This window comes from Gymnogyps californianus, chromosome 5 (assembly GCF_018139145.2).
Source record: "Gymnogyps californianus isolate 813 chromosome 5, ASM1813914v2, whole genome shotgun sequence".
Classification (NCBI taxonomy): domain Eukaryota; kingdom Metazoa; phylum Chordata; class Aves; order Accipitriformes; family Cathartidae; genus Gymnogyps; species Gymnogyps californianus.
The window spans coordinates 76,120-99,393 of record NC_059475.1 but is presented as its reverse complement, the minus strand read 5'-3'; the positions used below and the strand labels follow the sequence as shown (position 1 = coordinate 99,393).

The following is a 23,274-nucleotide window of genomic DNA, read 5'->3' as shown; positions in this document are numbered from 1 at the left end:
GGTACTGTTTGACTAGGAGGTGTCTGGCACTCAGCCTGCAGTTTGCAGTAGGAATGTTGGCCCTCCAACAGGCGTCTAGTGGTGTCACTCATCCCCACACTGGTATCCCCTGGCTCAGGGCTCCCTGATCTGCCTTGATGAGGTGTTGGCTTGGATTTTCCTTGAGCCTTTCCTTGGACCTTTTGTGCTTATGGCAGAGATATTTTTGGCCCTGCAGAGTATGAACTCATGCCCGCAGAACTGGCCATGCCTGCTTTGGGAGGCATCTGAGATGGAGCTGTGTATCCCCCTGGTCCCAGTTCATAGCCCCTTGGCCTGGCTCTGGGTTGCAAGCTGTGACAGGGCCCTCAGTCAGAGACATGGGATGGGTATGTGCTGCTCCAAGGCAAACTATCTGGCTTTCTCTCTAGCTGGTGGAGAACTGTGTGTGCCTGCTGAGAAACTTGTCCTACCAAGTCCACCGTGAGATCCCCCATGCCGAGCGCTACCAGGAGACACCTCTGGCCCCTGCCAGCAACGCTGGGCCCCATGCTGCAAGCTGCTTTGGTGCCAAGAAGGGCAAAGGTTTGTTGGGTGGCAGCAGCATGGAGGGAGGTGGAATAAAGACAGATCTACTACAGTGGAGCTTGAGGGTGGTCTGGGGTCTCTGTGCTCCTACTCTGGCATCTCTTGTGCGAAGGCTAAACTGCAGCTTTCTCTGGAGACGCGGTGGTCCATGCCTCCCTGACTTTGGGAGCTACTGTTTGGCTTACCCAAAGCATTTGACACAAGCTAATGGTGGGTTTCTGTGGTGGTGGGATGGTGATGGATAGATGTCCACTAACTCCACACCTTCCCTTGTCTCCTGTGTTGCCCCTTCCCCTTCCCTTTTGCTTTCTTGCCAAATGATCTGCCCCATGATGCTGTCGGCACTTCTCTCCTCCTGCCTCCCCTCTCTCCTGTCCTTCTCTCCGCTTCGCCAATAGACGAGTGGTTCTCCAAAGGTGAGTGCGCTCTTGGTTTTAATTTTTCTGTGGTTTGATTGGGTGCTTTCTCTAGCTCTCTTTGTTCCCCCCCAGCTGGGCACGTACTGCCTGCAGTGTGGCTAATGCCCTTGACATCCCCTCGTGGGACGTGCTGGTAGCTCAGCTTCAGCTCACCTCTGGGTTTGTTCTTGTAGCAAGTGGCAAAGAGCTGTTGGGCAGAGATGGGTGGGGAGAGGAGGTGTCTTATGCCTCTCTGCTTGCCCTTTGAAGGTAAAAAGCTGCCAGAAGACCCTGGTGCCGATACAGTGGATTTTCCCAAAAGAACAGCTCCAGCCAAAGGTATGTTCCTTGGTGTGTTTGCGCAGGGCTTGGGTGTGTAGGGCTACTTTTCCACAAGCAGTCCAGGAGAGGAGTGAGTAAGGTTGATTTCCCATTGAAGCAAGCCTCTCAAATGGGCAGAGGTTTGTTTTGGAGGAGGTATGTTTCTGGTTGCCCACATGCCTGTTAAAACACTAGCTCTGCCACAGACAGTTGTGAGGACGTTTCTGCTTGGAGGAGGTCAGCGCTGCCTCAAGACAGGCTTCTGGGGCTGCAGAGGGAAGTGTTGTCCCAGGGACTGAGAGACAGCATTGGTGACACAGCCCTGGAGCCTTCTGTGGTGGTCTCGGACTTCTCAGCACAATCACCCTCTTGCCTGCTCTTCTCTCCTGGGCATGAATAACAGGCAGGCTTTAAAGCCAAAAAAAAAGCTGCCCTAAAGTATTCTCCGGCATGAGCACGAGGAAGGGTCATTCCAGGAAGCTTCTGGGGACAAGCGTCTTGCTGCCTAGAGGGCTGTGAATCACAGCCCCTCTCTGGCTGGCCAAGCAGTGGGCATTAGCCCAGGGCTTGAGTTCAGCTCCTTCTGCCTCAAAACACCCTGTGGTTCCTGGGAGGACCCTGGTGCTCCCAGGGGTATGAAGAGTCAAGCCAGAAGAGTCACAAGGAAACTTAGGACAGACCTGACTTGTGAGCAGCTCAAATATGCCGTGGTGGCTCCTCACGCTGACCTGGGCTGTGGGAAGAGTCAGGACCCATCTCTGGTGGAAGCCCGAGAAGCCACCTGCTCTGTCTTTAGGGGCTGGGGACATCCCTCACCACAGCGGAGGACAGAGAACAAGATGGAAAACCCAGCCGTGAAACTGTAAACTGCAATCTCACCGCTGCTTTAGAAGTCACTTCTGGGCATACGTTTCCATGGAAAAGAGTTAATACTTGAAGGCCTGATCCCTGCCTGCTTGCTAGGGCAGTGGAGAGCTGGAGACCTGATGCCTTCAGTCTTTGAGGATGAGCTGAACCCAAGCTTTTCAATGTGGTGTTGGCAGCCACTTGCTTGGGGTGTTTCCCCTTCCTCCTGCTGAGCCTTTTGCTACCACAGCGCCCTGCTGCCAAGTTTTCTGCCCCACCGTGTGCCCTTGCCTGGGTTGGGTACTTCTCAGCCAGGTGTTGTACTGAAATTGAGGTCTCCTTGCTGATGGCAGCAGTGCTGCTGCTCAGCCCAAACCTCTCCTGAGCTGCAGTGGTGCATCGGGGACTGTGGGCAGCAGCCATGGCATCCCTGATCAGGGCTGGTGCTGGGAGCTGGGGTTTCTGGTACTGTGGGGCAGCCTGGCCCCTCTGTACCAAGGATCCAGCCTCCAGGGAGCAGTGAGCCTGGGTAAAAGCTTCCAGCCTTGTCTGCCCAGCAGTGCTCCTTTGAATTAGCCAGATGCTAGCAGAGCTCTTGAGTAAGTCCTTCCTACCTGTGTTCTTCTGGCAGGCTACGAGCTCCTCTTCCAGCCAGAAGTGGTCCGGATATACATCTCCCTTCTAAAGGAAAGCAAGACTCCAGCCATCCTAGAGGCTTCGGCAGGAGCCATTCAGAACCTGTGTGCTGGCAGTTGGACGGTGAGTGCCTCGTGGAGCTGGCCACGTCCACGTTCATCTGTGTTGCAGGGAAGGGGGCCCTGGGGAGCAGGGAGCATCACCCTTGGGGTACCAGCAGAGCTGTAGATGGCCAAGGCTCTGCTGTTTCAGGCTGTTCACTTTGTGCATGGCTCACTGCCCAAGAAGATACTGTTCAGCAGCACAGTTCCAGTGTGGACCAGGTCTCTCCTGTGCTGTTACAGGCTCTGTGCTCCCTGCCAGCTGTGTCTTCTCAAGGGCTGCCTGTCTGTGTCTCTGCCTGCAGCCGGCTCCCTGCCATTCCTTCCCTTCTGTAGGCTGGGGGCAGGGGATGAAGGTTTGGGGCTGCTCTGCAGCCTCTTGACCTGCATTCTCTTGGTGTGTATGGAAAGACCATTTGGGAAATCTTGCTTGCCTGGCCTGCAGCAGGGCTTTGGGACGGGAATGGGACCTTTGCAGTCTGTCTCGCTGTGGGTGAAGCCAGGCCCCTCAGTTCCCAAGATGAGGGTGGGTGGCAAGGCTCCCAGTGGTGTCCCCAGCCCCAGGAGCAGGGAGAGACTGTGCCTGCCCCGGTTACACTGGTGCTCTGCCTCTCCCCTGCAGTACGGCCGGTGCATCCGCTCGGCGCTGCGCCAGGAGAAGGGACTCTCTGCCATCGCTGACCTCCTGACACATGACAGCGAGCGAGTGGTGAAAGCAGCGTCCGGAGCCCTGCGCAACCTGGCCGTCGACCTGCGTAACAAAGAGCTGATAGGTGAGGGCTGCGGAGGAGAGGACATCATGCTCTCCGTATCCATCCGGGTTAGGCAGGAACTTCCCCCTGATCTTGGCAGCTGAGGAAGCGTGTGGGCACGGCATCAGCCCAGTGTCTGTCTATTGCTCATCTCCGAGTAGCATGTGCTGAGCTCCACTGAGAGGGACATCAAAATTGGTCACCTGTCCCTGATCCTTCTACAGGGATTTTTTTCCTTGCAGTCCTCTTCCTTGCTTGCTTACACCCAGCTCTTTCCCTTCCCAGGTAAACATGCCATCCCCAACCTCGTGAAGAACCTGCCTGGAGGCCAGCAGACTCCAGCCAAAAACCTCTCTGAGGACACAGTGGTGTCAATCCTCAACACCATCAATGAAGTAATTGTAGACAACCTTGAGGCTGCCAAGAAGCTGCGGGAAACGCAGGGGATTGAGAAGTTGGTGCTGATCAACAAATCTGGGTAGGCTCTGCTCGAAGGATAATGCAAGGGGCAGAGAGGGGCTTCTCCAGGAGCTTCCTCGAGGCCATGGGTATTTCCAAACATCTCTTCCTTCACCTCTTTCTAGGAACCGCTCAGAGAGAGAAGTCCGAGCAGCTGCCCTCGTCTTGCAGACAGTCTGGGGATATAAAGAGCTGCGGAAGCCCCTTGAGAAGGAAGGCTGGAAGAAGTCAGATTTCCAGGTATGGGGATGGGGGAATGGGGATGCCCTGTTGTGGCTGGGGTAGCAGGTAGGGTCCCGCAGCAGGGAGAAGGGTGTTCCTGGAGCTCAGCAGTACTGGATTTCAGCTCTTACCTTGCTGGTGCGATTGGAGACCCTTGAAGGTGTCCCCTCTGCCATTTCTCAGGGGATGGCCTAATCTCTACTAAGGAAGAAACACTCTGTAAAGCTTTAAGCCCTGTGTCCCAGACGTAAGCGTGCGGATCTGCAGGCAGGAGAGTTTGCAGCACTAAAAGCCACTGCGGCGGTGCTGAAGAACAAGGTTCTCCAGGGCTTAATTTCTTTCCCAAAAGCTAGGACTGTCCTTGCTGCTTAAGGGCTGGGTGCTGCCCTGACCCAGTCCAGGCAGGCCACCTCCACTCTAATGTGGGTGCAGCCGTGGGCTCTGGAGCACCCTCTGGTTGCTTCAGGCCCCTTGCTCGAGGGCTGTGGGAGGGTTCCTGGGTCTGTCCTGGTGTTGGGGGCTGGAGGGGTGGGATGTGCTGATGGGGAGGGAATGTCTGGGCCAGGGTGTGAGTGGTCACTGTCTGATGCTCCAGGTGAACCTGAGCAATGCCTCTCGGACCCAGGGAGGCAACTCGTTTGATGACAGCACCTTGCCTCTCATCGACAGGAACCAAAAACCAGGTACGTGCCTTCCCTCAGCATCTGTCCCCCTGTCATCCTTCCACCTTGTGGGTACCCAGAACAGCTGGCCTTTGTCTCCTCCCTGCTCTTCAGCCCTGGCTTTCTTGGCAGCCACAGCTGCTCACACAAGGCCATCAATTTGGGCTTTAGATGGCTTCCCAGGGCTAGAAATGCCGCACGCAGTTAACGTAGGTCCTGTAGCATCCTTAGGTCAACAGTGCTGCGGCTGCAGCTGGGTCTGGGCTCCTCTAGCTGGGGTAGGCAGTGGTTCCTCTGCTGCTCGTGGCTGCAGGGGCTGTGTCTGATCTGCTGCTCTCCCATGCTTGTAGACAAGAAATCCTCCCGGGAGGAGATCCAGATGAGCAACATCGGATCAGGTAGGAGAGGGACTGGAATGGGGGCATCTTGCCTCCTTGGTATGCTGAGAGGGGGCAGAGCCTCCCATGGAGGTGACGTGACTGACTGTCCCCTCTCCTGCTCCAGACAACTATTCCACACTCAATGAGAGGGACCACAGCAGGACACTGGACCGATCTGGTGACCTCGGAGATATGGAGCCGGTGAAGGCAGCGCCATTGATGGTGAGCAGCTCTTCCTAATGAGGGAAGAGTGAGCGGGACTGGGGTGCAGAAGATTGACGCATCACTGTCCTGGCTTGCAGGAGGAGGGGAGAACTGGGCTCCCACAACTAACACCCCCACACACTCCATCGCCCCTACTAACCCCCGTGCGTCTGCAGCAGGAGGAGGGGCAGGAATCACAGCCTGAGGTAGAGGAAGCGGAGGAGGATGCTGCTGTGTTTTCCCCCGTGTCGGTATGTCCCGCAGCGTCCTGCCCAATCTGAACAGCGGTGACAGATCCTGCTGCGCTGTTAGGGGTGCTTTGGCCAGCCAAATTCTGCTCTGATCGCTGCTGCCTGCAATCGCTGCCTGATGCATCGAGGCCATGATCACACCTCCACTGCTTGCTTGCTCTCTGGGCGTGCTAACATCTCTCCCTCTCTCTCCACAGCAGAAGATCTAGCTGACGTCCCCACCTCCACTCAGTTTGGGTTGATAATATATTATATATATAAATATATATATATAACTCTTCGTGGTGGAATGGACCGACTTTTACCTTGTCTTATTTTTGGATTTTTTGCTGGACTGTTTGTGCCAACTAGCCAGCCAAATGACTGGGCCTGGTCCCCCAGGGGCAGCCTGGGCCACTCTGCCTCCTCTAGACCGCTGCACCTCCCTGTTCTGGGACACCTCGACCAATAACTCTTCCTCCCCGTCCTCCACCACCTCCTTCCTCCAGAGAGTAAAACCCTCCTGCCTGACTCTGCCGGATCAACCGGCGTGGATGCTGCAAAAGGACTCCAGATCTCTGCCTTGACCAGGAACTGCCTTCTCTCCCACGCCTTCCTTTTGCTCGGAGACGTCTGCAGGGACAGAGACTGGGACCTCACTCGCCGCCTTTTTTTTGTGGGGGTTTTTTTGGTTTGTTTTTTTTGTTTGTTTTGTTGCCTATAGGATATATTTTTGTGCGGGATCACTCTTCAGCCAGGGCTGTGGGGACAACAGGAGCATCCCTCCCTGGTGGCAGTGGGACCAGGGTGAGGGGGGCTGGAGTCATGGCGGGGTGAGGGGAAGGAAAAACAGCAATAACTTCTCTTGCTTTGCTCTAGATGAGGCTTTGGGGGCATGGGAAGAGGGGGATCTGGCTCTGGATCCTGCGGAGGGGTCTGGATGGGGCTGCTGGCCCCCACCCGGTGACTGTGTGAAGAAGGATCCGTATGTGGGGAAGATGGTCGGTGTGGGGGGCAGGAGGCGATGGGTCCCTGTGGAAGGAGGAGATGCGGCAGGGCTTTTGGGGAGAGGCAGGCTTCTTGGGGTGCACTGTGTGCCAGGCATGAGGAGCAGGCGCTGGCAGGGCTGTAAGCGGGTAGAGCCAGGATCCCCCCTCTCAGCCCTGCACACCAGCTGCCTGCGGCGGTGCCCCTCTGACTTTCTCTTGACATGTGCCTTTCTTTTGCCACTGTGAAATAGCTCTTTGAATCGTACTGTCTGGCTTCTTCACTGAGGAAGGGGTGTTTCCTGGACTTCTGGCAGGGCTGAGCTCTTCCCCACCGGGAGCCTTAACTCTCTGCAGTGGGGCTGGAAGCCTGGTTTTGGGGGGATCCGAGCCCCCCTGCCCTCACTGATGGGGTGCAGGGCTCTCATCTGCATCCTGTCTGGGGGAGACTGGGTTGCCACAGGAGCTGGGACATAAACATCTTCTTCCTCCTCTCTGCTGTGGTGGTGGGGGGCACATCTAAGTGCTGTGACCTTTTGGGGAGCCCTTAGGCTCCCTGTGCAACTGGAAGCCTCTGTAGGAGGCTGCAAACTGGAGCAGGAGCCCTCCCCGGCCTGGGGCTCTCCCCAAAGCATGGGCTCATGTGGAGAGTGGGGAGGCTGCAGCAGGCAGAACTGGTGCCTTCCTCCTGCCTGCTCCTCTGCCCGAAAGCACCTCCCAGCTCTGGCTGAGCCTTCCCTGGCTCCAGCCCCACCTCAGCTCAGTTTGGTTTTGTTCTGGGGTCTAACTCTTCTCTTTTCCTTTAAATATGTAAAACACTAATTCCTTTTTTAATTTTTGATTCCAAATGAACCAAAAAAAAAAAAGCTTCCCCCTTCTCTCCTCCCCTGCCCTGGCTCTCCTGGGCCACCTCTGCGCTGGTGGGCAGTAGGGCTAGGGAGGAGGGGAGCAGGGAGCAAAAAGCCGTTCCTTGTCTGATTCCTGTGCACACTCTTGTAACGCTTTTGAAACAAAATGATTTTTTTATATAAATAAAGTTTTTAAAGTGTGTCTGTGTGCCTTCCACCTAAGGCTGCTGTTTTAGCTCTGCAGTTGGGACCAAGTGTCTTTCCCAGGGGCAGGGCTGTGCTCTTGAGTGTTGCTTGTCTGTGTGTGGCTCTGAAAGATGCCACTTTGTGACAAACCTTTGCTTGGGCTGGAGTGACATTTCCTCCTCTTTTTAGCAAAAGATTGGAGGAGAAATAAAAAGCACCAAAACTTTGCTTTGTACTGAGCTCCCAACGATTTTTGAAGGGTGCTTGGGGGCTGCTCAGGAGGTAGCTGAGAGCCCTCTGTCTCCCCAGAGCATCAGGGCTTCCTGCTGGGAAGCCTTTCCCTGAATTTTCCCTCTCCTCTGGTGGCTGGTAGACTTTGCACAAGTGAAGAAATACCATAATTTCTCTAGTGTTGAGTGTATCCTTAAAAAAAAAACCAAAAACCTGGCTGGGGGAGCCCTCTGGAGCAAGGGCTGCCCCTGCAGAGCATGGCTAGGCTGTAAGCATGCTCATCCCTTCCTGGGGAATACCAAAGCCAGACTGAAACACCATGTTAACTCACTTCGCTTTCATGCGTGTGAAAATAAATACAGAAAGAAATTCTGTAAATTTGTGGAAATACCTTTTTGGAAGCAGTTTTCTGGCTTCTGCTTCAAACCAGCTTTTTACTGAAGTTGTGTTGCTGTTGGAAAGATTCCATGGGGGTGCAGAGCAGCTCTTTTTGCCCTGTGGTAGCAGAATGCGGGTCTGCAGTGATGGCAGGGCTGGGGTGGTGCTGATTTCTTGCATGGTGCAGCACGGCTGGAGCTTGAACTGCTCCCCCAGGGAGGCTGGGGCTGCTGTCGTCTAGGTTATGGGGGAAAGGCAGCTGGGGCAGAGTCACCCCTGGCTTGCAGCACCCTGGGAGACGGGGACCCAATGCACCCGTGGGCAATGGGGAGCTCTAGCCCTCCCACCTTGCCTTGCACCCGTGTTCCCCAAAGCCACCATCGAGCAGAGCAAAGGTAGGGCCAAGTGTTTTATTGCTTCGGGTTGAGGGGACAATGCCCAGGATGTGTGGCTTGGCAGGGACAATGCCAGGAATGTTTTGGGGGGAGGGGGACAAGGAATGATGCCTGGGATGTCTGGCTTGGCAGAGACAATGCTGGGGACAATATGAGGCATGTTTAGCTCAGCAGGGATGATGCCAGGGGTGCCTGGCCTAGCAGGGAAGGTGCCAGGGATGTTGATGGTGGGGACAATACCAGGGACAGCCAGCCAGGCAGGAAGGGTGGCTGTGTGCTGGGGGGCGGCTGGGGGGCCGAGGTTCAGAGGAAGAGCTTGTCATGGCAGGCCTGGCAGTACATCTTGTTGCCGTGCTCGCGGAAGGTGCCTTTGTGCAGCTGGCCCAGGCAGTAGGCGCAGATGAAGTGCTCGGGGTGGTACTTGCGCCCCGCGGCTGTGACGCAGCGGCCGGTCACGGGGCGGCTGCAGCCGTGGCAGATGCTGCCCTGCCGCTGGTGGAAGTGCAGCTCACAGTAGGGCCGACCCTCCAGCTCGAAGAAGGAGCCGCTGGCGAAGCCGCTCAGGCACTCCTTCAGGGGAAGGAGACAGGGAAGGCTGGCACGGCCTCGGGGACACGCTCACCCCTGCGTCCCCGCCGGCCTGCCGCCCACTCACCGCGCACACAAAGCACTCAGGGTGCCAGACGCCTTGCAGGGCCGACAGGTAATTGTCCGTCACGGGGCGCTCGCAGCCCTGGCATTTCGGGGCAAACATGGCCAGGAAGTCCTGGCGGCAGTACGGCTTCCCACCGCGCTCGTGGAAACCTGCGGGGAGGGCATTGGGATGGGCACCCGCCTGGGGGAAGGCTCGCAGTTGGGAGCAGTGGGGCACGGCCATGGGGGTGCCCAGGATAGGAGGCAAGGCAGGCAAGGGAAAGACCATGGGGGGATGTCGGACGGGGCAATGGGTGCAAGGGCTGGGCTATGGGGGGGGGATACCTGGGGTGGGGGCAATAGGTGCGAGGGCTGGGCTATGGGAGGGATACCCGGAGTGGGGGCAATGGGGGGGCAGGACCCCCACGCCTGTCCCCTGGGATATACCATCATCTCCGAACACCTTCCCGCAGTAGGCACAGAAGAAGTGCTCGGGGTGCCAGGTCTGGTCCAGGGCTGTGAGGACTTTCTGCAGGAAGAGGCAAGGTGAGGCGGCCGGTGGCGGCAGGGGGTGGCATGGGAGGCCGGGGGGGCTTACCTCACGGATGGGGCCGGCACAGTAGGCGCAGCGGGGGGAGAAGGCCTGGTGGTAGTCCTCCTCACAGTATGCCCGCCCGCCCCGCTCAAAGAAGGGCCGGCCGCCCAGCTCCTGCCCACAGCAGGCACAGGAGAAGTGCTCGGGGTGCCAGGTTTTGCCCAGGGCTGTGAGCACCTGCAAGGAGGTGAGAGGCAGTGAGAGCAGCTCGGGGGGATGCTGTCAGCCCAGGGGAGAGGAGCGCCAGGATGGAGGCGTGGGGGCTCACCTTGCCGGCGATGGGCTTGCGGCAGGCGGTGCAGACACCGGTGGGGGCGGCTGTGATGCCCAGCTCCTGCAGGTCCCGGGTGAGGCTGCCCAGCATATTGTCCAGCGAGGGCGAGGGCTCTGCTGGCACCCCGGCTCCGTGCCCCACAGTTGCTAGCTGCCAGGAAGGAGGATGGTGAGGGCTGGGTGAGGGCCAGGCCCCCAGTCTCCTTTCCCCCAGGGACAAGGCTCACCTTGCTCTGCATGTGGCCCAGGTCAGCTAGGAGCTCGTCCAGCTGCTGGGTGGCCGCCGTGGGTGGGGCGGAGGGGAGCAGCGGCTGCGGGACGGGTACGGGACTGCTGGGTAGAGCAGAGAGTGAGGGATGCTACGGCTTCCACCCCGAGGCTGGAGGGCGCCTGGGACTGAGAATCCTCCACCCCCGTGAGACGCTGCCCTTTCCCCACAGGCAACAGCGGGGGACAGGGGGCCTCCCTGGGGACAAGCTGGCGGGGGTGGGGGGGTGGCCGGCCACATGTGGCAGGGAGGGGGCTGCTGGAAGCCCAGCCCTCACCCCAGCAGTGCTGCAGGGATGCAGGATACAACCCCCCACCCCAGCTCGCGGAAGGACCTGCAGGAGGCCAGGTGAGCCCGGAGGACAGGTCCAAGCAACGGAAAGGGTAGCCCCTGATGGCTTTGCCCTCCCGTGGCCATGTTTTACCTGTACACTGTCGTCAAAGCCTCTCCCTGAGGCTGAGCCCGAGGTGGCAGCTGCACCTGGAACGACAAACCCTTGCGGCCAAGCCCGCAGGATGCTCCCCTGGCACCCTTCGCTGCCTGCCCAGCACCACCCCCCCATCACAACTTGAGCAGGGTCTCAGCCACCAGCCCCGCTGTGTTGAGGTGTTACCTTCAGGGCTGCTGAGGCAAGCGGCTCACGGCCACGGGGGGCTGGGGGCCCGGCTGGGGCTGGATCCTGCTTGCAGGAGCTCGGCACCTGCACCATGCAGTCCTTGGAGGCTGGGCGAGAGCTCTGCTCCAGTTCTGCCAGCAAAGCATCTGCACAGAGAGACCTGGGTCGGGTACCCCAGCCGCTGGCTGCCCTCCCTGCCTGTGCGCCCCCCCAAACGGTCTTGTGCCACTCCTGAAATCTCAGGAGCAAAAGTAGCATCACAGCAGCTTCCGCCAGCCAGGTGCCAGGGCCCCGAGGGGCTGTGGTCACCCTGAGCACCCTCACCCGGACACCCATCCCCAACGCAGAATGCGCCCGCTGCACTGCGCAGCCTTCCTGAAGCATGGGGCACCGCTGACAACAGGGGTCCTGCTTCCCCCGTGCACCATCTCTGGCTTATGAAGAAACATCCACCAGCCCTTAAATTCATCCCAGCACAAGCCCTGGCACGGGAGAGCTAAACCTCGGTGCTTTCTGCGCACCCAGAGCAGCGCTTCCTGCACGGAGGGCAAAGCGCTTTCTTTCCGCTTTTACCTCGCCACCTTGGCCGTCCCTCAGCATCTCGCTGCCCTCACGTCGGTAAACAGGGGGGATGCCCCCCCACAGCCTGGCTGCTTCCCTGACCCTGTCTCCCCCACCCCGGGCCAGGGATGATTCCCAGCACCCTTGGATGTTGTGCCGCACCCTCGGGCTGCTTGGCCCCATTGCGTGCAGCCGGGATTGCATCGCTGCCGCAGCCCGTTTCCTGCCTTCAAGCGCTCTCCATTTTCGGCCAAGTGCTTGCTGGGCCACCCGGGCCCCGTTCGTCCCCTGAGATGGGGGGAGGCACGGCAGGGAGTGCGGCTCCATTGCTGGCCCCTCTGCAGCATCTCCACCTGACCCTGAGGTAGAGGAAGGACAAGGCTCCCCCGAGCCACCGAAGGCACGACCCCACACCCAGCCTGGGTGCAGGACTGGCTCCGGTGGGGCCCAGCTTACCTAAATCCTCCATCCTGCCTTGGCATGGGGTCCCGGCGGCTGGGGCCGGGGCAGCGCCTGCAGGGCGGCGAGCTGGCAGGCTGGGCTGTGCAGGCTTTCGGTTCCGCTCTCCAGCCTCGCCTCCCCCCCCCGCCCCAGGGCTGGGGTTTGTCGCTCAGGGTTTTTCCTTTGTGGGTTGCGTGCTGTGCACCACGTGTGATGGGCAGCAGGCAGAAAACTGTGGTGGAGGCTGGGGCAAGGGAAGCCAAGAGCAGCCCCGAGCTGGGGCTGGAGGGGGAAGAAAGTGGCCAGCAGGTTGTCCAGGGAGCTCCTGACTCATGAAAACATCCGAGCTCCTTGGGCTTCTCGGTTGGAAGCCAGAGCGCATATGTCCAGCAGACCCAGGCCCTTTCCAGAAGCCACCGGCCACATGTGACAAGGGACGGCATCCCTGCGCCGGGTGGAAATGCATTTGTGACGGTGTGATGGAGGCAGGCACAGGACCCGCAGTGCCGGCGTGCTCCAACACAGCCTCGCCTTTTGGGGGGATCCTTTTGGAGCCTCATCTTGGATTTCCAGGTAACGGCAAATCCCTTTGTGTCATTTAGAGCCAGTGTGAGCACCAGGACTTGGCTCACTGTGGCAATGCAGGCGGCGGTGGCACTGCCGAAGCTGGTGGCTGTGCTACACTCTCCCTGTGTTAATGCTTTGGCCACTTAAAAGTTTCCCAGAGGTGCCACACGTGTGGCTGCTGGGCACAGCTCAGCCCTGATGCTACAGGTTATCAGGATACACCCGCTCAGCACGTCACCGCTGGCCAGGCATGACACCCAGCAGCAGACCGGAGCAGTGATCTCTGCTGGTAATTTGAGCGATTTACCCACTATTGGGACTTTTCTGCTTCTCCTGAGCCAGACTGCTTCAGTCTCTGGGCACCCCATGCAGCCATTTCAGGCGATAAGCCCACGAGCACTTGAATGTGTGTCTTGAGGCAGGAGCAATGGAGGTGTTTCTGGCAGAGACACAGGGTGAGGTGGCAGTCTGCCTGTCCCCAGGACGCAGGCACAGGTCCCTCACTGTTCGGGACCATTTGGGAAGACAGACCCACAGGTATTGCCGTTATCCCAGGTGCCTCCACCGATGCCCAGCTCCTGTGAGGGTGATCTAGTGATATTTACGGCTTGGCTTTTTAGCAGAGAAATCTTTTGGCACCACTGAGAGCAGCCAGTGGACGTTGGAACAGCTCCAAGGGACTGGTTAGTAATCTGGGGTGGGGGGATGAAGCAAAGGCTGCTGCAGCGGAGGGAGGTAAAGAACTGGCATATTCATTGCACCAGTGGACAGGGGAACAGCAGGAGATGGCAGTGCAATGATGCCCGCAATCAAAACATGCCCCAGACCTGAGATGTAGACATCTGGGATGACATGGCGGGGGAGCGTGGCACCAAGATGCTCCCCCTGTCCCACCACAACCCTCCGGCTCCAGTTTCTCCCCCAGAGCTCGTTTTCCAACCTGCTGCGAAGGGGGTTTCCCCCATGCTGCTGCCAGTGCACTCCCCTTGCTGGTCTATCATCCCATCGCAACGCCCCTGCCCCACTCTCGTTAGAGCCACGTGTGGTGATTAATCCTAGACGGCACGTGCAGGGGAGGCTGCATGTGGCTTGACGTGTCCTTTGTGCTCTTGCTTGGGTTTTTGGAGGAGGCATCGCCTTGTAGGTGCATGGATAACATCTCGGACACCTTGGCTACCAGCCCCAAGCAAGCCTGCAAGCTTCACTGCGTCCTTGCTAGGCTCCTTCTGAGTTTGGGCTACCCGGGGGTTTCAAGGATGCTATAAAAGCCTTGGGAGCAAAAGTTATGAGCCACGCAGCCAGAGCCCATGGCTCCCTGCTGCTTCTCCTGTGGGTGCGCGACACTTCTTGCAATGTCTCACCTCTGCCACGCCTCCCACACCGTGGATATCTCTTTGATCTCGCTCCCATACTCTCTGGCTTTGCCTCTCTCCTGCCAACCCTCTATTTCATCCCTAGGGAAGAGGCTTGTTCAGAAAAAAAACCCATTCCAGATAAAGCCAAATAAGCCTTATTTTTTCCCCAGTATTGCCAGGTGAGAGGAGCCCCAGCTCTGTGTGCAGCTTCACCGTGGCAGCTTTATGCCTCATCGGGAGAGCTTTCAGGAGATCCTCAAAGAAAGGGTTGCAATCAAGCACTGCACTGCCCGCAGATGTGTGATTTGCCACAAAATGGCCTAGAAACACAAGATGTGGCTGCTTCAGAAGTCTTACTAATCCTGGGGAAGGTGAGGTTCACCTCAAGGCCAAATAAAAGCAAGTGGGTCTCTGTGGCAGCAGACCAGCAGGATGCAGCCATCCGTCGGCACCTGGGAGAGGGTCTGCAGTCGGGACCTGTGAACATCCTCACGGGCACCCGCAGGCTCTGTTGACGGCTGGGCTGAGCCTGCTCCTTTCAAGTCCGTCCTCTCCATGGGTCCACTAAACTCCTGCGCAGTGGGAGCTGCAGCATCCTGCACAGCTGAGGAATGAACGCTTGCTGCACAGGTCAAGCTGACACGGTCTCAGCCACCCGTTCTCGCACATTGCTGATCCCATCTGCACCGTCAGGGTGGAACAGGGTTGTATTAAACCCCTTTGTAGCAAGCTGGCACGCCGAGGTTCACTTATTACTGACACTCCACGTTGGTGACAGCGCTTTTGTTATCTGCTCACAGTAGGGACATCCAGCACAGCACCATCTCAGGAAAAGCCACGTGGGATGCTAAACTGTGAGTCCCGTGATACGTTTCAGGACAAGCAATACCGAGAGCTACCCAAAAGACAAGAGGAGGCACTGCTTGTATCGCTCCCTTATGGCTACTTTGAGACAGGATCATTGCATCAGACACTTCCCTTTCTGCAAATAACAGAACCTTCCTGTCTGTGGAAGGTTTCGGGTTATTTTTAGACTTCTCAGTGATTTACTCTCCCCCTCTAGTGTAAACAAGTATCTGGAGCTGTAACTTCGTATTATAAAATTTCCCATTATAAAACACAAGCCCCACAGATGCAAAGGGCTGAGCTGTGTCCTGATCTGAGCTGTATTTCCATGCAATGGTTTAGCCAACCTATTTTAACATGAATTAAGCGACACCATGCCTTGCCTACAAAGGAGAAATCAATCACGACAACAACTTGAGAATAACTTCCCACATCGAGACCCTCTAGTTTGAAAGAAAATTGATTTTATTTAAGAATAAATGCAAAGTCATTTCATAGCAGAGAGTATGGGTTAACTGCAGCAGAACAGTTAGTTTGGAAAGTGATGTCAATCAGTTTTCCAGCTAGACAAGTCCTTGGGGAGGGAAAGAATATTTTCAGCCACTTAGAATACAAACAGCAGTAGCAGACATTACTTAAATTCTTGCTGAGATTTCCTTCTTGCAAAGAGAGAGAAACATTTCAATTGAAAGAAAACTAACAGATTGACATTGGACTGGCAAAAAGCAAGAGCCAGCCGAACTGCCTCTGTGCTGAAAATGAGCCTCAAACAGGTAACCAACTCTAGAGAAGGTTTGTACATCGCCTTTAAAAAATGCTGCTGCTGAGAAAGCACACTGCCACGGCTTCTGCAGGAGGCTGAATCAGCAGCCTCTTGCCTTGGTCTGGAAGGGACAGAAGGAATCCCTGTGCAAGTATCTTGAACTTTTCTGGTTCTTTAACTTTCATGTTAGGATGTACTCCTCCACCCCATGGCCCGGTGTCTTTGCCAAGACGAATCAGACCGTATGCCGTTCTCTGCAATGAGATGGTTTATTAGAGCACTCTCAGGAACCGAGGAATGGAGATTTGGACACGCTTTTGTTTTCTAGTCATACATAATAAAGCTTAAGACTTGAAACTCAAAAGTGGGAGGAAATAAAAGGCAGACTGAGTCATCTCACTGATGGGTATCAGTTTACCAAACGTGATTTACCAGCTAAATGCCTCAGGCTCTTTGAATTCCCTTTTATTTTTGCTGTCTGTAGAGAGGGGATGAAGAGCACCTTGTTGTGCTACTGTGGTGGGGCACCCTTCCCAGAAGGGCACTACACCCTTGAAACAAACAGTGGACGTGAAAGCTGGCTTATGTAGAGGAGCTTTCCCCTTCCCAACCCTGCTGCGGGGGGCTGAGGGGCAGTACACCGACCTCAGGAAGCGTAGCGTGGCCTGCCTCTCTTTGGCTCTTTGTAAAGTAGCTTCCACCCGTTCCCCAAAGAGATTCTCCCCTGTGTGGGGTTAAGTTCTCGAGCTTTTGTTTGGACCTCCTCGTGGAAGCTGGAGGCTTGCAGCCCAGCAGACCGCCATGCATCCACCCCCGAGGCAGCGGCTCTCGCCACCGTACGCCCTGCGTCAAAGGCGGCTCGGACCCGATGCCTGGCCAGGTCTGTGCCCTCGAGAATGACGGCCTGGAAGGCCTGACGCTGGTCCTGTGGAAGCTGTTTTGCTAGTGCAGAAACCTTCTCCCAGAGCTCAACTTGCCCTCTGGCCATGTAGACTTGATAGTCCACGACATGAAGGGCTGCAGCTGCTGACTGGTAAACCCTCTGGCCAAATGAATCCAGGCGTTGCAGTTCAGGGTTTTGGGGCGCAGTACCATGCTCCTGGCCCACCTTCTCCCTCGCCATTGCTGCCTTGACTACCACACTCTCATGTGCAGGCTGAGAGACGTAACCGACTGCATCCTCAGGGAGGATGCATTTTCTCCCAATTTCCTTTGACGCTGGAGGAACAGTGTGGGGTGTCTGCCATACTTTCTTTACCAGCTTGCCCAAGATGGGATGCAAGGGCATGGCAACTCTGTCGCAGGAGGGCTTTTGATCCAGATACCGATCAATGAGACTCCCTGTTGACTCCTGGAATGGAATTAAATTAAATCCAACCAGTTTAGCCAATCTTTTCAAGAACTGCAATTAGGAGGATGGATCTGGCCAGGTCTGAGAGCATACCCAGCCACCGGGAATCCCCAGATTGCAGTTCTGGTCCTGACACAGGGCGGAAGGGATGGAGTGGAGACTGGGGCACAAAACTGCTTGAAGGTGGTGGCTTCAGTGTTCGTGGCCTTGAAGCTTTTGGGGTCTGTTTGGCTCTTACATGACAGTGCTTCTTCTGCGGGGAGCGTGTGTTGTCAGGTACTGTGAAAGATTTGCTTTGGGGAGGTAACTGAGTTTTTGGAGCTGACAGCAGCGGGTCCTGCAGCAGAGCCGCCCTCCCGGGCTCTGCTGGAAGGCACAGCGGGGTGGCCAGCTGTAGTGCTGGGACGGAGCCCCGGCTACCGGCAGGGAAGGCGAGCTCATGCCGGCGCTCGGTGGACTTCCCCTTCGCTGCCCCGCAGCTCACCCGCTCAGGGTGCGGGTCAGCGCCACCGCCGGGCCGGGCCTGCAGCAGGCCGCGGAGGTGCTCCCAGCGTCGGCGGGCAGCGTCGGCGGCCATGCCGGCCGCCCTGCGGGTCGTGGCCCGCTCCCAGGCAGAGGACGCGACGGTCGTGCTCATCCGACACCGAGGTCCCGCGGCCGCAGGGGCACTGCTTGGGCCCCTGGGCAGGCCCGCCCGCCGCCATCGGGCCATCCGCGGGGAGGGCGGCTCCGCAGGCCCGGCCCGGAGGAGCAGGCGGGGACCGCGGCTCCCAGCGTGCCTCGCGGCCGCTTCCGGCCAGGCCGCGCCCGTCCCGCCGCCTGCGGGAACTACATCTCCCGGCAGGCAGCGCGCATGCGCGGAGGCCGGACGGAAGTGGGCGGAGCGGGCGCCGCAAACCACGCCCCCTTTGCGCCGGCCGCCATTTTGTCACCGACTTTCACCCGCCGCCCGACGGGGCGTTTTTTTTTTTTTTTTCTTAAAGGAGAAGCGACAGCCAAAAGCAGGCCCCGCCGCCAGGCCTCGCCGGAACCGCGAGCGGCGCCGCAGCCCCGCGGCAGGGAGCGGCCGCGCGGGGCGGGGGGCGAGCGGCTTCCCCTGCCAGGCCTCGCCCGCAGGGCGAGGGGACCCGGGGGCAGCCGGAGGGGCGCAGGCAGCGGCGGCGGTAGGGAGCCCGGCAGTGCCGAGGGCCGGGCGGCGGCCGCGCGGCGGACGGGCGAGCCGGGCGGCGGGCCGGCGGAGCGGTAGCCGAAGGGGCCGCGCTCGGGTGGGCGCCGCGGCGGGGCCGGCCGGGGGGGGAGCGGGAGAGCGAGCGCGGCGGCCCCAGCGGCGCCTGCGCGGCGTGGCGCACGCCCGGGGCGCGCGGGGAGCGGCCCGCTGGTTGGCCGCGCGGCAGCGGGGGGACGGGCCCCGCCGGCGCCGGGGCCGTCCATTGGCCGGGCGGCGCGCGAGCGGCGGAGAAAGGCGGGAGGGCCGCGGGCAGGGGGAGGCGGGGCCGGGGGCGGGGCCATCCCTCGCCTCCCGCCCGCGGATTGGCGGGCGCGGGGAGGAGGCGGGTCGCCTCGCGGCCCCGCGTGAAGGTGGGCGGCGGGCGGTGATTGGGCGCGGCTGAGGCGGGCGGGGGGAAGGTTTGGCGGGCGGGAGGGAGGAGCGCGCAGCAGCCGCCGCGGCCCCGCCGCTCGCCGCCCCGATGCCGGCGGGCACCGAGCAGCCGGGGGGCGCCCAGGAGCAGCCACCCGCCCAGGGCCCGCCGGCGGCGGCAGAGAGGCCGCCGTCCTCGGGCCGCCGCCGTCCGCCGCCGCCGCCCGCCGCCGAGCAGGGGGAGGAGTCCGGCGGCAGCCGGGTGCTGAGGGGCGGCCGGGAGCGGGGCCGGGCCGCGGCCGCCGCCGCCGCCTCGGCCGCGGGGGGAGCCGCCGCCGCCGCCTCCCGCCGCCGTAAGGCCGAGTATCCCCGGCGTCGGCGGAGCAGCCCCGGGGCCCGGCCCGCCGCCGAGCAGCCCGCCGCCGAGACGCCGCCCGCGGCCAAGAAGGCCCCCGGGCCGGGTGAGTGCCCTGCGGCGCCGGCTTGGCCCCCGCCCTCCGCGGGGTCGGGGCCGGGGGTGGGGGGCTGGCGGGCGGCCCCGGCCGGGTGGCCTCTCCCCAGTCCCGCTCGAGTGGCGCCTAGGCCCCGGGGCCCGCCTCCAGCCGCGGGGTGCCCCGCGCCTCCGCCTCTTTGTTCCGGGCCGAGCTGAGGCCGGCCCGTGGCCGGCCCCACCGGTCCCTTCCCAGGAAAGGCAGTGTCCCGAGTGCTGCCTGCCCTCGGCCGCCCTGCCTATTGCAGCAGGCGTGCCTTCGGTTGTAAGCGAAACCGTAAGTGCCTCCTTGTGCGAGCCGCCTGCTGCGCAGCGTCCTCGGGGATAGCTGCTGCCTTCCTCGGTGCTCCTCGGTCCCCAGCTTGTTTTGGCTCCGTATGTCAAAAGTCTCGGTGAAGGAGGTGGCGAGACTTATTTTCCCGTGAGGAGATGACTGCATCCCACTGCTGCTTTATTTCTGGAGTAGGAAACTAGCCACGTGCACATGTGTGCTTGGAGCATTTGGTAATTTAGCTGATCTGCCTTGCTCTAATGACAAAGACTGTCTGATTTAGACATAACTATTGTGGGCAAGACTAGGCTTTTGCTGATGTATTATTATGGTTCACCTAAGCTTTCTCCGGATGAAATAATCCGTGTTGGTATAGGGGGTTGAAACCGGCGATTTGAGAAGAAGGCAATGGGTCTGTCCACAGTTGGGAATTAGGGCTCATTCTCCACATCATTCAGTTTCTTGCTTCTGCCGCTGTGCCATAGAAGCTGTCTCTTATGCTTGCCTTTTGTATTTTTTCAGGTGCACAGATAAAGCAGCTGGTAAAGGTAAGAGCTGAGTTACTCCTACTGTTGTATTCCATCCAGAAAGTCAGGGCTTTCCCACGAAGGTAGCCAAACATCTGTTGGATCTTCCTTTTAAAGAATGTTTTGTTGCTTGATGACACGCAGTTTCTTTCCAAGGTCTCTCTCAAGATTGTGGAAGTGCGATAAGCTGCTGCTGATGTTTGCGCGTGCCCAGCGTGCAAAAACTTATTCTTCCAAATAACCACTAGGGTATTGTTTCACTATCAGAAGCTGAGACCACACTGCACCGCAGTTTGACAGCTCTTGTTACACAGTGGTCCCGAGTAGCTGGCAAAACCTGGGTTCGCATCATGCCAATGGATGGCATGAACATTTGCATGGAAATTGGCACTGAGAAGTGATGACTAGTTCTAGTCCAAAGGAAATCTGCCTTGGTGATTTTGTTTGTTTGTTTGTTTTTTAGTCTTAAAAACTGTCACAAATACAGGTGTAGGTCCTCAAGAGACATGTGAAAGATACGTGGAAATCAGAGTATTCAAATATTTACCCTTGTCCTTTTCTAGCTTTAGTGGATGGTGAATTTTTTATGTTTATGTCTTCAGGGATGAAAGAGAAAAGTTTTGAAGGGGAGAGGGTAGCTTAATGGGTCTAATCAAGAAAGGCCCAACTGTGGGGAGCTGCAACCAGGAGCAGAACTTTTGTTCTTCCAGTGCAAACTATGTGAACTCTGTGCATCTATTTAACAGCTTCTCATACAAAAAAAAAAATGTTAGAGGGCTTTTCTCCTTACCCAATGATGACTGCTGAAAGAGTTCCAAGTAAAAGGCTTTGTGTAGTGTCAGTTGTGATCTGGCACTAGAGAATTGTCACAGAATGAAATAGTGAGGAAAGAGGGTCATACACCTGTGCAAATGAATTCACCTTTCTGCTGAAGCTGTTCAGTTCTTGTTTGCAGGCATTTGTGTCTTGAAGGCTGCCTTTATTCTTGTAATTCTATAACTCTTTAACTTTATTCGTACAAGTCTATAGCTTTATTCCATTTGGGTGTTGAAATCCATCACAGTTCTAGTTGGCAAGGTGTATTTTTGCAGACCAAAGCAGAATTAACTGATGTGTGTTTAGCACAAACTCACTTGCGTGCATTTACCTCTTACTGTGTAAAGGGGAGGCAGAATATTGTAAGAGCTTCAGCCTTTTAGGTCAAAGCAAAGTTGCTGAAATGTGTAAAAAAAAAAGGCATGGTGGTGTTACTTATTACGCGTATAGTGTTAACACCGCATTTTAATGGTGATTCTCAGTATTTTGGATACCATTAAGCAGAAATGTGTATGTGGTAGTGGTGGAAAACAGGCAGAATAGTCCCATTTTTACCCCAGTTTCTTGGGACACGCTTGGAAATGGCAAATGTCAGTCTGAAATTTCCCAGGTTTGGTGGCTCTCTGCACTCTAGCAATTTTAGACTTTAACTTTGGGCTCTGAGAGATTCAGCTGTCCTTGAATGTGAGAGTGGAAAAAGTATGTATTAAATTTCTTGGGCTCTTTTTTATGAGTAGACTTGCAGCCAAAATGGATGGCATGAACATTTGCATGGAAATTGGCATTGAGAAGTGATGACTACTTCTAGTCCAAAGGAAATCTGTCGTAGTGATTTTTTTGTTTGTTTCTTTCTTGTTCGTTTTTTAGTCTTTAAAAATGCAGAAGTCAGAAAGCTGCACTTCTGTGTCCCAGCTGCGCACTGGATGAAGTCCTTGCTGCACGCTTGTGCTTATTGGGAAAGACATGGAAACAGACTGAATAAAGTGTCTTCCTCAGACAGATCACGCAGTATGCAGGAGAGAAGCTTCCCTCCCACTCCCCCTTTTTTGGCCTTTAGCATAAAATGTTTGAAGAAGCCTAATCAGGTGTAAGCAAACTGCAGCTTTCCTTGCACGGCAGGATTTTTGGTAGCTAGGAGTCCTCTGTAATTCTGGAAGGTAAAATAGCATTTGTCGTTTCACCCCTGGATGGAGCTGGGTTGAGGAAGAAATCCAGAAAAACTGCTGAGTGGTGCTGGTGAAGGCTTTGAATTTAGTTGCTAGCATTTACTGGCGTGAGTTCTGATGTGGAATTTAATTCTGCATGGTGATTTGCGTTATACTAATATCCTTTACTATAAAATACTAAATCCAGTTTAGAGTATTAAATTGCATGAGCTCAGCCATAACTGTTAGCCTCTGTATACAGGGCAAATGGCCTGTGGAAGTGAGGTATACCTGATGACACATCCTGTGTATCTATCGGACAAATGAAAAACTTGCTGCACCAAAGTTGTGTTCAGTAAGTTCTGTTGCCTTATGTTTGGGATTGTATTTTGAAGTAAAATCACCAGTGTTGCTGTTGGTAAAGAAAGCTTAGAGGTGATGGGCGCGATCATGGCTAAATTTGTGCTATTGATTATAACCGAGACGCTATAACAGTGGAAGTGGCTCGCCAAGTTTTACGTTCTTCTGTATAGCGCCATGGGATCAGAGGGCTTTTCTGCTTGTCAGCTTGGGAGCGCAGGCACAAAGGTCTGACGGCAAGATTACAAGAAGGTTAAAGTCGAAGGTGTGTGTTGTGTCACAATTAGCGTGTGATTGTTACCACACTAGTGTGCACGAAGGCAGTTGCAAAGTCAGCTGTAGCGATTGTATTTCCTATCTTGTCTGCTTAGTCATGCAATTGCAATATTTCCCTAATGTGTTTCTGTAGAAATATTAGTTACATGAGTAGAACATTTAATCTCACTTATAAATGAATTCATGTAGCTAGAGTCAGACTGTGTAGTATAATTCACATTTGACTTCCCATGACGCTGTATATTCTTGTGGAAATAATTTTCATTTTAGTTAGGCCTAAATAATTTTAATATTGGAATATAGATTTAATGAATACACTTCATGTCCGTCCTTCCATCACTGGATTGAAAATTCAGTGCTTACTGTGACTCTTAAAGTCATGTTAGCAGTCAAACAAGACCTGCTTCTCCGATTTAATTTTGCACCCAAACCAGTTTCTGACTCTATCCACCTTTTTATAAGATTTTACCATTCACTGTTTAGTAGCCACTTTTAAGAGTTTGAATGAAATCTTTCAATCAATTACAGTTGAAAAAAATGGGCTGAGTAGCTATTCTGGAGGGAGTGTCGGAGTAGTGGCTGAATATAAACATGCCAGGTTTGTGCTTAGTGGTAGAGCCCCTGCCTTACTGTGTTCCCAAAACATATGTGCGTTGTCTTTGAGATTTTAGAGCTGTAAGTTGCAAGAAGATTACTTTTTTCCTGCAGTAAGAAGAAAGAGGGTGGGGTTGGAAGCATT

The 23,274-nt window shown here is 56.4% G+C and overlaps 2 protein-coding genes across 7 annotated transcripts in view; one reads left to right on the top strand and one right to left on the bottom strand.

Moving 5' to 3' along the window:
• Positions 1-6,662, top strand: part of CTNND1 (catenin delta 1) — a 31,381-nt gene extending 24,719 nt beyond the window's left edge. For 3 of the 6 annotated variants that reach the window (XM_050896810.1, XM_050896811.1, XM_050896815.1), the window contains 12 exons: positions 411-564; positions 966-983; positions 1,236-1,304; positions 2,764-2,891; positions 3,492-3,642; positions 3,907-4,099; positions 4,206-4,320; positions 4,898-4,985; positions 5,315-5,362; positions 5,469-5,566; positions 5,647-5,799; positions 5,997-6,662. In XM_050896810.1, coding sequence (XP_050752767.1) covers positions 411-564; positions 966-983; positions 1,236-1,304; positions 2,764-2,891; positions 3,492-3,642; positions 3,907-4,099; positions 4,206-4,320; positions 4,898-4,985; positions 5,315-5,362; positions 5,469-5,566; positions 5,647-5,799; positions 5,997-6,008 — 1,227 coding nt within the window. In that variant the 3' untranslated portion in view covers positions 6,009-6,662. The remainder of the gene's footprint in view (positions 1-410; positions 565-965; positions 984-1,235; positions 1,305-2,763; positions 2,892-3,491; positions 3,643-3,906; positions 4,100-4,205; positions 4,321-4,897; positions 4,986-5,314; positions 5,363-5,468; positions 5,567-5,646; positions 5,800-5,996) is intronic. The other 3 variants (XM_050896812.1, XM_050896814.1, XM_050896813.1) reach the window with 3 other exon arrangements.
• Positions 6,663-9,105: 2,443 nt separating this feature from the next.
• Positions 9,106-12,217, bottom strand: LPXN (leupaxin). The gene is made up of 9 exons (XM_050898133.1): positions 12,205-12,217; positions 11,245-11,333; positions 10,996-11,066; positions 10,531-10,636; positions 10,299-10,454; positions 10,034-10,207; positions 9,883-9,964; positions 9,458-9,606; positions 9,106-9,372 (listed from the first exon to the last, which is right to left on the bottom strand). Exons 1-9 carry the CDS (start codon positions 12,215-12,217, stop codon positions 9,106-9,108), a joined length of 1,107 nt encoding a protein of 368 aa, XP_050754090.1.
• Between the last annotated feature and the right edge of the window lie 11,057 nt (positions 12,218-23,274).

Excerpts from the sequence above, each read along its gene's own strand:
- LPXN (XM_050898133.1), bottom strand. Across the intron at positions 10,455-10,530 it reads TGGGCCACATGCAGAGCAAG|CTAGCAACTGTGGGGCACGG; the intron begins GTGAGCCTTGTC and ends CCTTCCTGGCAG. Across the intron at positions 10,208-10,298 it reads GCAAGCCCATCGCCGGCAAG|GTGCTCACAGCCCTGGGCAA; the intron begins GTGAGCCCCCAC and ends ACCTCCTTGCAG.